General features: G+C 32.9%; 1 protein-coding gene across 3 annotated transcripts; it reads right to left on the bottom strand.

Moving 5' to 3' along the window:
* Nucleotides 1-31: 31 nt before the first annotated feature.
* On the bottom strand, nucleotides 32-3,995 carry LOC115706927 (chloride channel protein CLC-c). Of its 3 annotated transcripts, XM_061106839.1 has the most exons (8): nucleotides 3,757-3,994; nucleotides 3,348-3,565; nucleotides 2,740-2,940; nucleotides 2,473-2,650; nucleotides 2,111-2,373; nucleotides 1,732-2,001; nucleotides 532-1,657; nucleotides 32-443 (listed from the first exon to the last, which is right to left on the bottom strand). In XM_061106839.1, the coding sequence occupies exons 2-8, from the start codon at nucleotides 3,536-3,538 to the stop codon at nucleotides 348-350; spliced, it is 2,325 nt and encodes a 774-aa protein (XP_060962822.1). In that variant the 5' UTR covers nucleotides 3,539-3,565; nucleotides 3,757-3,994; the 3' UTR covers nucleotides 32-347. The 3 variants fall into 3 exon arrangements, with proteins under 3 accessions (XP_060962822.1, XP_060962827.1, XP_060962831.1); XM_061106844.1 differs by having other exon boundaries at nucleotides 3,348-3,994; XM_061106848.1 differs by having other exon boundaries at nucleotides 302-1,657; nucleotides 3,757-3,995.
* Nucleotides 3,996-13,532: the final 9,537 nt, after the last annotated feature.

The following is a 13,532-nucleotide window of genomic DNA, read 5'->3' as shown; positions in this document are numbered from 1 at the left end:
AAATAAATTAAATAAAAATAAAAAGACCAACTTGAGAAAGAGTCTTTTATTACTAATTGCTCACCCTAATATGGAGAGGTGGTGGGTGTTGTTGGGGTTCCAAACGGACCGAGATAAACTGAAACATTAACACAATAGAAAGTTGAAATTATAGCGTGAGAGTTGCAACAGTGGCAGGAGGATGACAAAAAGGTGCAATAGTACCCTACTCAACTCATCAGATTGAAGAAATGTCATTGTTCATATTGAAATTAACTTCAAATGCTTGCTTCCTTCCTCCGGAATAACTCGATAATCTGTCGGGGACCAAAGGTACAGTTTGGTGACATGGCATGGACCATGGTGAGTTACTTTTGTTTGTGAGGATCCATATCAGGATACCTCCCCAAAATGTGCTCTGCCATGAAGTCGTGCCTTGTCAAAATTCCAATAATTGGATGTTTCTGCAATTTGCAATGCATGAGTGAGAGAGAGAAAGAGAGAGAGAGAGTATTAAGCATAGACAGATAGGATAGGAGAAAACATGCATACCCCTTTACTCCTTGGCACCACGCACATGTGCCTGAGACCAAGTTGGCGAAAGAGAACGGCAGCTTTGGCAAGTGACATTGAATCAACCACTGTGTATGGAGATGTGTTTGTAATAGGATGAAGATCCACGTACATCTCCATCTCCTCCTCTTTAATATCAATGTCCTCCAATTTGATTCCTTTCCCTGATCCTGCTTTTGCAAAATCAAATGCAGAAAACATTCCTTGTATCTCTCTACCACACATAACTCTTTCCTTGGTAAAGTTCTTCCCCCTAAGCAAAACAAGCAAATGAGACCTCAACACTAGACCACACAGCTCTGTAGAGTCTGAGAAAGGTGGTTCATCAATCACAGGAAACCCATTATGATTCGTTGTCCTCAGAGCAAATAGTATGTTTCCCACCTTTTCGATGCCAGAAAAGGCGACCAATGGACCTGAAACAACATTACCAGCAACCAAATGCCTCATGTAAGGCTCAGGATTAGCCTCCATGTAAGGCAATCCCTTTATTTTCATGATTTGGTCATATACTCCTATGTTGAAGTTATCAGCCACAGTTTTAGATATTAGAAGAACAAGCATCACAAGAGGGAGCAGCAATAGATCATTGGTAAGTTCAAGCAGTATGATACACATGGAAACTGTCATTCTCATGGTGCCGCCGAGCAAAGAGGCTGCACCAAGTAACGCAAAGAGACCAGTGTCCAAGTGAGAGATTGTTTCGAAGAGTCTTCCAACAAGTCGGCCATAACAAGCTCCAGCAAGTATGACTGGGATGAAAAGGCCAGAGGGAATAGCTATTCCATAAGTTACGATTCCAAGGAAGAATACAGCTGCAAAGAAGATGAAGAGTGAGGATATCTGGAACTCTTTTTTTGTGCGGGTACTGAAGAGGTTGCGAACAGCATCGTCGTTGGTGTTTAAAAAGAGCGAGGCAAGATCATTGTAGTGGCCCGGTGGACACTGAAAGGCCTTATAGTTTCCAGATTTAACATTATGGCAGCTAACTGTAATGCCTTCAGGGCAAGGGATGCACTTGGCAGACCAAGGCAACAAGTAAGAGCAGCATGAAGTTAAAATGGCTATTGTCATAACCAGCAAGATTTTCGTAACAGCACCTTTTCTGCAATGAAATCAAATAATGCTTAGTACTGACTGACTATCATATTTAATGAAATAAGAGATGGTGATACATACCCATTCATAATTTTATAAGCTCGAAGAACTTTGTTCACAAGGTAGTTGTAGAGACTGCCAAGGAATCCTCCAGTAATACCAATGAATATCACAGCCAAGATATCAGGGGCATTAAATATTGCTGCAGCTGAGCTTACATCGTACATGATCAGACCTCCTAGCCCGAATAGACCACATTTTCCCGTAGAGCAAAATTGTATAAAAGCTCTCAACACTATAGCAACTATTGCTGTTGTGAAAAATGCCCTCCAAAGAAGAGCATTGCGCCACCTTAACCACACCAAACACAACAACCTTTAGTACTGCAATAAAATAGTTCATGTATTTATTATTATACTAATTTTGTTTGACAAGTAAGATGTGGAAGAAAGATAAGTACCAAGAAGCAGCCTCCTCAAGGGCGAACAGAACACCACCAACGGGGGCACGAAATGCTGCAGCTACACCAGCAGCAGCACCACAAGTGATCAAGTCTCGTCGATCCCTATCGTTCTTGAAGTATCTCAGCCACGACCATGTCAAATGATACTTGCGCGAACCTCCTTGTCCAAGCAGCGAGGCTATGCAAGCCCCAGTATGTACCATAGGCCCTTGTTTACCCACCACAAACCCTGCAGACACTCCCAAAATGGATCCAAAAATCTTCCAAAACCCGAGTAACAGAGGAAACCAAGTAAGTTGCAACAAGATTTCAAAACAGAGAAGGAATATGCTAAAAGAAGAGACTTTTTAATTGTATACCTTGACAAAGAGGGTGCTTGGAGCAAGTATTGAATGAGAATCAACACCATTGAGATAGGCTTTGACCTCTGGAATACCCGAACCTGCTGCAGCCGGAGCTATGTAAGCACATAGAGCACCTGCTGCAACTGCTAAACCAACGTTGCAACCAGTAAATGCTGCAAAAGCCTTGTAGTATCTGCACTCGAACCACATCTTTTATGTCTTAGTTATTTCTTTAACTTTCAAAGATAAATTGTTTAGTGGAGAGAAGAGTACAAAGCTCACTGTTTCTTTGACATGAGGTCAGTAGTGAGCAAGAGCTTAAAATCTGAAATATTCTCGACTGCAATGTTATTTAAAAAGCCAACTAGTCCAGTTCCGAGTCCAATGAGAAGGGCAAATGTCCACTTGATTAGTACGTACTGAAATATTTTCACCTTCTTCTTTGATCTCAAATCATGCTTAAACAGTTCATTTTCAACAATCCTGAATATGGGAAATATTAACTTCATTTTCACCACTAACATATGAACGTCAAAACTAAATCAAAACAGCAATTTTTTCTCAAACACAAATCAAAATGTAATATATACAAAAAAAAAAAAGTATAACTCAGAAATATATAAGTTATTTTTTTTTTTTGAAAAGATATAAGTTATTTTTTGATTAAGGAAAAAATTAAATCATATATCTAAATATAAGTTTTATTTTTGATGTGTTATATTTATTTATATAAAAGCAGTTTCAAAGGTAGACAAATTAATTTGCAATGGTGAACAAAGGTTTAACGTTTACAATCATTTCATATATTTTGAAGTAGTGAAATTTCAACGTTTGATTGAAAATTATTATTATTATTTTATAAAAATAGAAGTGGGTTGACATTGACATACTCATAGTCAAGACTTTCAATGGAGTAGAGATTGGAGCCAACTATGGCAATTTGGGAAGTGGTGTTTTCCAATTTGACCAAAGGCAAAGGGGGCTGATCAGTACTAGTGGAAAAGCTCTTATCATCAGAGATAGACACAGATATCTCTGACCACACCTCACCACCACCATGATCGTCTCCATGCGCCTCCATATTATATTATGCTTCCCCTGTAACACCCTGCATCAACTCACCACCATCATCAATCATGTTTTCAAATCAAAGACTAGAAAACAAGCTAGCTAGCTAGCTAGGCTATAAATACTTTTTAATTTATTTTTCTTTTGGTACAAATTCCATACTATGGTACATGTACGTACTCAACTCCCCCACTACCCCTTCAAGAAAAAAAGAAAGAAAGATGTACTTACTATTTTACATATGCAGTGAAATAATCAAGCTAAAGAAGATTAATGAAAATTTCCAGGAGACCACACAGTATCCCTCTTCTCCTATATCACGATTATTATTGTTATTGTCTATAGTCTATAGTACAATTATATATATACATGGAGAATCTTCGGGACAACGTACACATGTTTTGTTTTGTGCTGCACATACATTTCAATAGCTATTTTCTTAGACGTACATCATACTAGTCTTTTATTTTTTCATGACATGCACTATATTTATTTAGAACAATGTATTATTAATTAAAAGAATAATTTGTGCCATAAATACTTAAGTTTAACTTTCAGTTGTAGATAAGTACTTTTAAGTTTAATTTTTTACGGTAATAATACTTAAGTTATATTTAGGGGTGTTCACAAAGTATCTGATCCAATCCAATCCGCACGATCCAATCCAATCCAATCCGCAAAATGCGGATATCCGCACTTGTGCGGATTGGATTGGATTGAAAAATCCAAAATCCGCACTTGTGCGGATTGGATGTTGTTTGACCTCAAAAAGTAACCGATCCAATCCAATCCGCACTTAATTATATATATTTTTAAAAAATTATAATATATAATATATATTAATCAAAACAAGACACAAACTTCTAATTTCTTAATCTTTTTTTAGTAATATATTGAGTTGGTACATTTTATTTATTTTATAATAAAAAACACAAGAAAAATAATTCTTATTCACATAGACACATACACATAAATTTAAATATATGTATACTAGCTTATTATTTTAGTAAGAGATACTAGGGGTGTTCACAAAGTATCCGATCCAATCCAATCCGCACGATCCAATCCAATCCAATCCGCAAAATGCGGATATCCGCACTTGTGCGGATTGGATTGGATTGAAAAATCTAAAATCCGCACTTGTGCGGATTGGATGTTGTTTGACCTCAAAAAGTAACCGATCCAATCCAATCCGCACTTAATTATATATATTTTTAAAAAATTATAATATGTAATATATATTAATTAAAAAAAGACACAAACTTTTAATTTCTTAATCTTTTTTAGTAATATATTGAGTTTGTGCATTTTATTTATTTTGTAATAAAAAACACAAGAAAAATAATTCTTATTCACATAGACACATACACATAAAGTTTAAATATATATATACTAGTTTATTTATTTTAGTAATTAGATACATATATATTTTAGTGTAAATCTAAAGATAAGTATATATATATTGATATATATGTATATTGGTTTAATTTGTATATAAATAGAGATGGAAATAGATTAGTATTGGAGATTAAGAAACAATAGTCTTTTTTTAATTTTTTTTTCTATGAAATATTAAATAATTTATTATTAAAAAAGTAACCGATCCAAAATAACCGATCCAATCCGCACTATTGTGGATTGGATTGGATTGGATTTAAACTTTTATGCGGATCGGATTGGATCCAAAATATGAAATCCGCACTTAGTGCGGATTGGATGTTGTTTGACCAAAAAAGTACGGATTGGATCGGATGAACACCCCTGAGAGATACATATATATTTTAGTGTAAATCTAAAGATAAGTACATATACATTGATATATACATTGATATATACATATATATTTTAGTGTAAATCTAAAGATAAGTACATATACATTGATATATAAATATATATATATATATATATTGGTTTGATTTGTATATAAATAGAGATAGAAATAGATTATTATTGGAGATTAAAAAACAATAGTCTTTTTTTAATTTTTTTTCTATGAAATATTAAATAATTTATTATTAAAAAAATAACCGATCCAAAATAACCGATCCAATCCGCACTATTGCGGATTGGATTGGATTGGATTTAAACTCTTATGCGGATCAGATTGGATCCAAAATATGAAATCCGCACTTAGTGCGGATTGGATGTTGTTTGACCAAAAAAGTGCGGATTGGATCGGATGAACACCCCTAGTTATATTTATGTAACTTTCGTCTTTTAAGATCAAATTAATGTCCACGTGGTAGTCCCTGATTGGTCCAGATCATTAAATTTTTATTTTTTTTATTTAAAAAATTTAAATAATGTCAATAAGAAAATGATACTTGAAATTTAATGGCTAGATATTTACGAAAATTTTATAAATATAATTTAAGTATTATTATTAATGTTAGAAATTAAACTTAAGTATGTTAAACTTAAATATTTACGCTACAAATTACTCTAATTAAAATAAAATTTGAAAAAAAATTATTTTCTACGATCAAAACTACACATACAATAGACTATTTGACATTTGTGTACGTATATTATAATTTAGGCTAATTAGGATTTTTACCCCCTGACCTTTAACATGTACCAAATCATGCCCCCCTGAATTTTTAAGGCTATTGAAAATGCCCCATGAACTATTGAGATTGTTGGATTTAAGGACTTTTGTCTAATTTTATTCAATTTTACTATTTCAATAATTGTTTATGTACTAAACCATGTTCCCCAATCTTTTATATCTACCAAATCATGCCCTTCGAACTTTGACATGTACTAAATTATGCCCCCTGAACTTTCATCCAACTTTTTTACTAAAATTAGAAAAAATCCTTAAATCCAACAATTTCAATAGTTCAGAGAGCATTTTCAATGACCTTAAAAGTTCAAGAGACATGATTTGGTACATGTCAAAGTTCAAGGGACAAAAATCTAATTAACCTATAATTAATTACACCAAGAAATATCTGAAAATAATAACTATATACACGTAGAAAGACTGAAATAGAATATAGTTGCAGCACAAAATGTATGATGTATATATGTACATATATATATACATCCGCTTAAATAATACACCAAAATAGTCATCACCATCGCCATGCAGTCATTAAATTATATGAATTTTGGACTGTTTAATGATGACAATGAATAAAACTTTATGATTCGCATCATCATATTATTTGGACCTACATGACGAAATTTATTATATTAATTATTTCTTTTTGGCATAATTAAAATTTGACAGTAGACAATAGTCTTGTTTAGCTGAGTTTAGGTGACCAAGTGGTGTACATGTTGGTGTGTATTATAGTAGTATGCTGCCTAATTTATATGATAAGTGATATTTTTATAAATATCTTTTAATATTTTCCAAATTAAAATAGAACTTGGTATAAGTCATTTATTTTGGTCTAAGAATATAATGTCACAATTAGATTTGAAGAACTATAAGAATTAGTATGTAGTCATAGCCATATGTTTTTAGAGCAAAAATTATGTATATTTCTAGTAGAATGCTCTTTTAGGGGGAGAACTACTTGATGTTAGCGATCTCCACCACCCGTAGTACTTTAGTGCTAAGTGAGGTACTACTAGTCAATAGAACTAATAGGCGGGCATATAAAGACCACGATGTCTCTATGAGTTGAAGTACTCATGGATATTATCAAGTCGATATGGTAGTGTGTCTAGAAAGGCTGCCAAAAGTTCACTGGTACGTTTTTATTAGTTTTCGATATGCTACTTGCATGGAACATGACCTAAATCTTCATGAGACGTTGCGGTGCCTTGACCTTACGAGTCTCAAACGAGATGCCACATGTCGTCATTCGTGGGGCAAGTTAATTTGCATACGTGCATGAGATAGATGCACCATGCTAGAAAGAGATAGAGGTCTAATGTATTCTACTAGTCTGGTTGGTTCACTTGAGGGCCTGCCCACATGCATAGAAACATGGTGCCTTAAGAATTAGACCATGAATGTATGGAAGTCCTTGGGCCATAAGGGAGATTGTTCAAAGTATCGAATGGGGCATGACTATGCATTGGCACATCAACTAATTAATGTTGGCATTTGACCACACATGCTACCTTGGTCACAAGTGACTAAGTGGGCGATAGTGTTTGGATTTTCTCTACCATAGTGGGAACCTACAAACAATGTGAGTATCTTGGCTAGAGAGCTTATACATGGATACACTCATGGATGCTTGCGAGCATGACATGGTGGAGTTGTTCAAGGGACGAAAGTGTGTACAAAGCACACTGCCGTGCAAAAAAAATGAACACCATTGTTATTCAAATGGTTAAAATATTGGCCTTATCTTAGAAAAATCAAAATATCACACAAGTATTTTGCTGTTTGAAAAGGTGAGCCCGTAACACTCCATCATTGTTATTATTATTATTATTATCATATAGAAATTATATCTTTATTTTTAATAATGATGGGTGACATCTTTATTTTAAGTTTTAGTGATGTGTATGTACTACCAAAAATAAAAATAAAAATGTGCACAAGTAGTTGAAATTTTAAAAGGAAGAAAACAGAAGTTAATTATATATTTAAAAAACAGAACTCGTTTCTATTTAAAATCAATATTATGTCGGAATAAGGTACAATGAATTAGCTTACCAAGTCTAAACTTTATGATATGATTTTAATAATTGAGTAAATATTGTGTTTTGATGTGATTTAATCTATTTAAAAAAAAAACTTTCCACGAAAATGATTTTAGAAATTCTAGGATGCACCATTAAAATATGTATCAATAGGCTCATTTTTTTTTACATCCAAATAGTTATATTTTTATTTATTTATAGAGTAATTTGCGTCGTAACTTCCGTAAGTGTCGAGTTTATTACACATAACCTCTAATTCTAAAATTTTGATGGCAAAACCCCTTAAATTCATGTTCTGTTAGCACTTAGCCATTTCCATCTATTTTTGGCAGTTAACTTCTATGTGGGCATGTCTGTGTACACAGGGTATTTTCCAGATGGACATAATGTATACATGACATTATATTATTAGCCCACCTAAAAAATATTTAAAAATAAAAAAAAGTAAAAATAAATTAATTTAAAATAATAAATCAATCTATTCCATAAAAAAGAAAAATAATTTAATTTAAAATAATAAATTAATTTATTTCTCTCTTCTTCTCGTGCTCTCTTCTCTCACTACCCTAAATCTAGTCGTCCACCACCATTCTGACCCACAAGAAACTCCAGGGGCTCCCCCATGGCCGAGACGAAGGGTTTCGGTGTCGATGTGAGGGCTCACACAGTCGAAATCCATCTTGGCGTGACGAAGATTGTGATTAGAGGAAGTGGGTCAATGGAGTTGTCCTTGGACGAGCTCGAACTCGACATGTGGAGGTTTCGGTTGCCGGAGACGACGACCAAAGCTCGCTAGGGCAGTCTTTGTTGACGACGAGCTCATAGTGACAGTGCCGAAGGGAGAGGGCGTTGAGAACTCAGAGCACGGAGGAGATAGCAGTGGAGAGGTTTGGGGCGATGGCATTGGAAAAAGTATGGGACCTAAACGACAACAATGGCGAGGGTTTGCTTTGCACCTGAACGAGATGTGGGGTCTCAATTCTTGCCCCTTCGGTGAGCAAGCTTCTCCACTGTCTCACCTCTCTCTCTCTTTCATTTTTTTTTTTTGACAGATTTAATTGTTCGATTTAAGATTTTTTTTCTTATGGATTTGAATGGGGTTTGTTTGTTTTTGTGAGATTTGAAATTGAGATCGTGGTAGGTGTTTATGTTTGTTTGATTGTGTTTGGATATGAGTTATGGGGTTGTGTTTGAATTAGGATGGAGGTGACGATAATAGTGGTGGTGAGCAGTTGTGGTTTTGACGGTGGTAATGGTGTGCAGTTGTTTCGACAGTGGTGGTGATGGTGGGCAGTTGTGAGGGTTGGTGGTGGTGGTAGTCACTAGCTGTGGATGGTGGCTTCGATGGGGATGGCGGCTAGGTTTGGAGCAATGAGAGAGAGAGAGAGAGAGAGAGAGAGAGAGAGAGAGAGAGAGAGAGAGAGAGAGAGAGAGAGAGAGAGAGAGAGAGAGAGAATTTTTTAGGGAATTAGGGTTTTTTTTTTAAAGAAAAGATTTTTTTTAAATAATTAATTTTTTATTTTTTTTAAACATTTATTTACGTGGACCAATAAAATTGTTCCATGTGTACACATTGTTCACCTAGACAATACAATGTGTACATATGGATAGTACAACATAACACTTACCACTTAAAAATGGATGGAAAGTGCTAAGTGCTAACATAATATTAGTTTAGGGGGTTTTACCATCAAAATTTTAAAATTAAAAGTTAGTTGCAATAAACTAAACACTTATAAGGGTTATGCCACAAATTACTCTTTTTTATATAGCGGTGTACAGTCAAAAACTTAATTTAAACAATTTGCCATATATACGCCCTTTTACACCATTACTATGCATGTCTTACTGACAATAGAGTTCTTGAGTTTACCACTCGAGTTCAAGAAACATTAATTATATTTTTAATATTGTAAATTATTTATAAACTTTTTAAAAATTACAAAAGCTAATATTGTATAGTAAACATTGACTCAAAATAAAAAAGTAATGAAGTTAAAATAAAATATTATAATTAGCTTAAGAAGAAAAAACTCTAATTAGCAAAAGCAATAAATTTTATTTTGATCAAACAACTGTGAGTGCAAGTCCAAAAAAATTGCTATTATTATAAACGTGATTAATAAAATTAAGAATGATTACGTGATGATAATACAAGAGGATTGACTTTGGTGATGGTGGTAAGGAAAGAAAAATAAATTTTGATCTTGACATCTCATTCATTAATATACTCAGATTCACATATATAAATATATATATTTTATTTATGAATTGAAATGGCTCTTGAGCAAGTGAAGAGCAGCCTCAACTGGTTAAATATTTAAAAAATTAAGTATTTAAATACTTTTACCAACTCTTTTTAATTAAATATATATGTCTTATGGTCAATTTTTTATTTTAATTTCTTTCACAACTTTTTCCTCTAAAAATACGTATGGAATTACGTTTTTCTAAAAAAAAGTCATAGCAATGTTTGTTATAGTTGCAGTATCATTTTTATTAAAATTTTCTAAAAAATTAATTCTTCAACAATAAATTTTTGAACATTTTCATATTATCATGTATGTTAAAAAAAAATTCAAACTTATTTTCATCTCACACTTAGTATTTTAGACATGTTACTTGATTTCTAATTACTATACTAACATTCGCTGATCAAAGAAATTTTATTTTAAAAGTATATTTGAAATACTTTGTAATAATTAAAAAATTTCTTAAAAATAACTTCTTTTAATATATACAAAGTCATGATCTTGTTATTTACTTACAAAAGAATCAAAAGATACATATAATATAATATAATAATTCCAAAAGTGTTGACCTAAGCAAGAAAACAAAATAACTATGCCAGTTGATCTTGTAAGATCCAAGTTGTTTTTTGTGGCAAATTATGTGTTCATCTATATGCTGGCTAGTCTCATTTGGTTCGTTTAGCTTAATATAGTTTGTTATTATTTTTACTTGACAGGTCAGCTTTAGTTGGCATAAAAACTTTGGACAATTGTTGCTTGTTGGTTGCTGAGTTGTTAAGTTCGTTATTAGTAGAGTAGTTAGTAATATAATAACGAATTACCGATTTTCTAACTAACTCTGCTTCTTCGATAGTGTTTTTGTTTGGATTAATTTTGCTCCTAGGGCATATCAATTTCTTTGTTTCTTGGTTTTGTTTGCAGATCTTTTGGATCTTCAGGAGCTGAAGGAGAATCGGTGGTCTGATTTTATCTGAAGAGAGTTCAGATCAAGGTGTGCTGAAGGGATTTCAGCTGCAAGGAAGCAAGGGGAGCTTCGCTTCAGTAGTCTAAGGAGACTTGGACTGTTAGATTTGATCGTGGTCAAAGTTATAGGGTAATCCTTGTATGAATTGTTCTAAGATTACTTTTGAGAAATTGTAATCAAGACTGGATATTGTAAATTGATTAATTTATAGTGGATGTTATTACCCTGGTTCAAGGGAACCCAAGCAATAGTCGCCTGGAATGAGTTTCCAGGATCGGATGAATCTTATAAAATTTGTGTCTTCTGATCTGTGTTCTTTCATACTGGATAAGAATTAAACTTTAAAATCAACTAATAAGAAATCGACATTGTTAGGTTTATTAGATCTCCTACAGATCTCAACCCTCCATGTCTAAGCAGTTAGATATGTACAATCTTCCTTAGAGCCTTACACCACTGTTTTTCAGCTTTCAGTTTTCTCTTACATGTGGACGATATGTTACCTGAATAATGATAAAAGTTTACAAAATAAAGTGAAATAATTCATTCTGAAATTATTTTTGAGATTAATAATATAAATAGTATAGAAAATACATATAATTTTAATTAATTAGAGAGTAACCACAACATTTTAATTAAATAAAATTATATATTATTCACCTCGTATTGTTTTTTATCTTTAATTAAGAGTGGTAAATTCAACTCAAACTAATGTCTAAAAAATAATCTGGAATTTGAAGAAATTAAGAACATGTATTCCTTTTGCTTCTATTAGTGTCAATGGAAGCTTTGGCTTGCTGCTTTGAGCATAAAGAAAAATAAAAATAGTGAAAGAAGACAAAATGAGGAAATGAATTAATTGTGCTCAGGCTCTTGAATTGAGCTGAGACCTTTTAATTAGAGTTTGGATCTGTTGAAAATAACAAGAAGCTACTAACTAATTTTGTTAGAGCTGAAATATAGGGAATACAACTAGACTAACTAACCAAGGTGGTTAGTAAGCTAACTAACTCAGCTAATGAACTCTAAGCTTAAACTAATCACACAATGTACTCTAACATGTCCCTTCAAGTTGACACATAGGTGTAGGTGTTGGAGAAGCAACTGTCATGTTGGTTTTGGCCAGAAGATCATGAACATACTTAGCTTGATTCAGGTAAATACCAGTTTTGTCTCTAAAAACTTGAAAATCAAGGAAGTAGTTGGCTGGACCAAGATCCTTGAGAGCAAATTGATCATGGAGATCAGTCTGATTTTGCAACACCGGTTCTAGCTTGAGAATCCAAACCATCAACAAAGGAGAGTAAATCTCTCTTAACAAAGATAAAATTACATTTCTAAAAAAGACAAACAGAGTTGATAACATAAAGCTTTGTGTGTGTATTCTGCTAAGCTGGCAACTCAAAACGCTTTGGTTCTTCGCCTCTCGGGTGTAAGAGAACTATATCATACATATGCCGAATTCAGCTACATAATTAGTCTCCAGAAATAAAAGGTTATGAAATGTTAATGCAATAGAGTTTAAGTTGCAATTTTGTGTAATGAAAATCAAACATATTCAAGCCCACATTCTCAGCTAGTAAGGAAAAGATGTTGAGGAAACAAGCTATATTCTTCAACCATAGTGATTACCACAACAAATTGAGAAAAATTCTTTTAAGGGCTTTCACACCAGATGCCTTTAAATTCATTCTCTGATATAGAGAACTTAGCTAACAATTCATAATTTGGGTACTTCGTAGTTGATATTACATTTACCATGAAAACAAAAAGCTACAAGAAATGATTTCTTCATTTATATAAAAAGCATTAGTTTGATAGTAGTGAATTGTATTGTTTGATTTTGACAGTTTCTACGACATAAATCTAACAACAAATATTGTTCAAAGAAAGAAGCGTGAAAAAAAATGTAGACAGAGATAATCAAAGGAGACGAAGGAGGAGAAAAATAACATTTAATTGTTTTTATAAATAAATATTTATTTCTTCTCCAATATTATTAAAAAATATATTATAAATAATCCTATGCAACTCAAGATTAATTATTATCCATACACCTACACCTATTACAATCATGTTCTATATTTATATTGGAGGTCGAATGACAGATTTCTTTCTCTCACAAAAAATGCAACATATCATTTTTTTTAATTAAAATAAATTATGATATAAAAAAGAGA

The sequence above is a fragment of the Cannabis sativa genome, chromosome 1 (genome assembly GCF_029168945.1).
Source record: "Cannabis sativa cultivar Pink pepper isolate KNU-18-1 chromosome 1, ASM2916894v1, whole genome shotgun sequence".
NCBI lineage: Eukaryota > Viridiplantae > Streptophyta > Magnoliopsida > Rosales > Cannabaceae > Cannabis > Cannabis sativa.
This window is presented reverse-complemented; position numbering and strand designations above follow the sequence as displayed.